This window comes from Cebus imitator, unplaced genomic scaffold (genome assembly GCF_001604975.1).
Source record: "Cebus imitator isolate Cc_AM_T3 unplaced genomic scaffold, Cebus_imitator-1.0 Scaffold414, whole genome shotgun sequence".
In the NCBI taxonomy this organism is placed as follows: domain Eukaryota; kingdom Metazoa; phylum Chordata; class Mammalia; order Primates; family Cebidae; genus Cebus; species Cebus imitator.
In genome coordinates this window covers 1,110,263-1,112,365 of record NW_016107729.1, presented here as the reverse complement: position 1 = coordinate 1,112,365, position 2,103 = coordinate 1,110,263, and the positions used below count along the sequence as shown (strand labels likewise).

At 36.4% G+C, this 2,103-nt stretch overlaps 1 protein-coding gene across 4 annotated transcripts in view; it reads right to left on the bottom strand.

Annotated features, from left to right (window-relative positions):
- Window positions 1–2,103, bottom strand: part of MYRFL (myelin regulatory factor like) — a 124,572-nt gene that overhangs the window by 3,495 nt on the left and 118,974 nt on the right. For all 4 annotated transcript variants that reach the window (XM_037731626.1, XM_037731624.1, XM_017509271.2 and 1 more), the window contains one exon: window positions 424–498. In XM_037731626.1, the coding sequence (XP_037587554.1) occupies window positions 424–498 (75 nt within the window). The remainder of the gene's footprint in view (window positions 1–423; window positions 499–2,103) is intronic.

Here is a 2,103-nt window from a genome sequence, read left to right as displayed (position 1 = left end):
TGTTGACCAGGATGGTCTCGATCTCTTGACCTCGTGATCCACCCGCCTCGGCCTCCCAAAGTGCTGGGATTACAGGCGTGAGCCACCGCGCCCGGCTCTTCTTCCTATTCTAATTCTCTCTCTCCAAGTGAGAGAGTCAGGGGAAGTCTCTAGCTTGTGAGCATCAAACCAAAATCACCCCCACTTTGCAGGCATGGGTGTAGAGTTTAGAGCCCTTCCATTTCCTGAAGAAAGCCTGGATGATCACAGCACTCATTTCGAAAACCTCTCCCTCAACTGGCCCACCTTTCAAATCATCATTAGTTAACACAAACTGATAGCTTTTTGCCTCTTCACTTACTGACAAAATTGTGAAGTAAATCCAGACTTGCTATTCAATTAATAATAAAAATAAAATTGTTTTTTTTGCAGCCATACACTTACTTTATTTCCAGAGAGAACTTGACATTGGTGGGTGTGTGCTTATTAACAGGAATATTATAATTGTAATTTCCAGATCTAATTACAGAAAAAAATAAAACCACAAATCAAAATATGCAGCAAAAGTCTTCAAAGCACTTTTTGATACTCATTATATACTATAAAAACTGTGAAATATTGTATAGTAAATAATATAGAAAATTGAGTTCAACCTGGTATCATTTTTTTTTCTTATATACCTGTCAAATTTCAGAGTGATCTCTTTCAGGTCTTAATATAAAATGTACCACAAAAAGTTATAGTTTTTTAGAACACACAGAAAAAGAAATGATGGAAAGTCAACTCCCAGACCAAGTGCACACAGGAAATGGCTTTAGTCCCCTTTAAAGAGACACAGATTTCTGAAGACAAATGAAGCAAAGGCTCAAGCTAACAATTCCCCTGGAAATCATAAATATGTTTTTTCTACCCTAAATCACTCTGTTTTGAGCAACAGTAGGAGAAAATACCAGGTACTTTTAGAACCTGAATCTGCTAAATTGTTATAATGCTAATTACCATTTAGTAAGGGAGAAAATTGCAAGACAAGTGCTTATATGTAGATCCCCTCACACCTTTAGGAGAGATCCCTGGATAAAATGGAAATTGCTTTGATTTGTATTGTAATAAAAAAAACTCCAGCAAAAAGACATATGGTGTCTAAAATGATTTCTCCTTATGACCTGACCATCCCTTGAATTACATGGAAAAGTAACTTAAAATCAGATTGATGGAAAAAAGAGTCAGTCATTTCAGATTATTTTTAAGCAATGCTAAACTAAGTTGCTAAAAAGGTAAAAGCAAAAGTAAAGGAAATGGAAAGATCTTGCGTTTTGCATTGAATAGGTATATTAAAATAAAACATTATACACCTTGAATATAAACAGTTTTGCTGGTCAATTATACCTCAATAAAGCTGAAAAAATAAGAGTGCATCTTGCATATCAAATTGAGAACAGTGTTATTTCAGGGAGTGAATGTATTTTTTAAAACAGAAAGATGTGCGTTGGGATTAGGAGCCTCTTGTCTGACTGGGAGAAGATTAGATAAATGGATTTCATTTCCTAAGATGGGTCTCCCGTTATCTGCATGCTTCACAGCAACCCAACTCAGTTTTGACAGTATCCCCACCTTAGAGCTGAGAAATGGGTATTTGGGGAGAATAAACATCTTGTCAAAGTTCTAGGACTTGAATTTGAATCATCTGACTCCTCTATGTTATCCTACCACATTAATTAATATCTGTATCTGACACTTATAGGTGATCTTAGGCAAACTTTTTCAAGTTCACTGAAATTTAACTACCAAACAGGGATAAATTATACCAACCTCATAGGGATTTTGTGAGAATTCAAAGAGATAATGAACACAGAGGTCATAAACAAATCATAAAGCACCATACATGTCACTTTAATAAACTCACGGCCATCAACTTAAAGCCCAAGTTATATCAGGTTGGAAAAGAAATGAGGCTGAAAACCCACAGGATTTGTGACACTAGCTCAAATTACAGGCCTTGCCTTTAATCTAGCAGGTGCCCAAAAATTAGTTTTTTGTTTGTTTGTTTTTGAGACAGAGTGTCACTCTATCACCCAGGCTGGAGTGCAGTGGTGTGATCTTGGCTCACTGTAAACTCCACCTCCT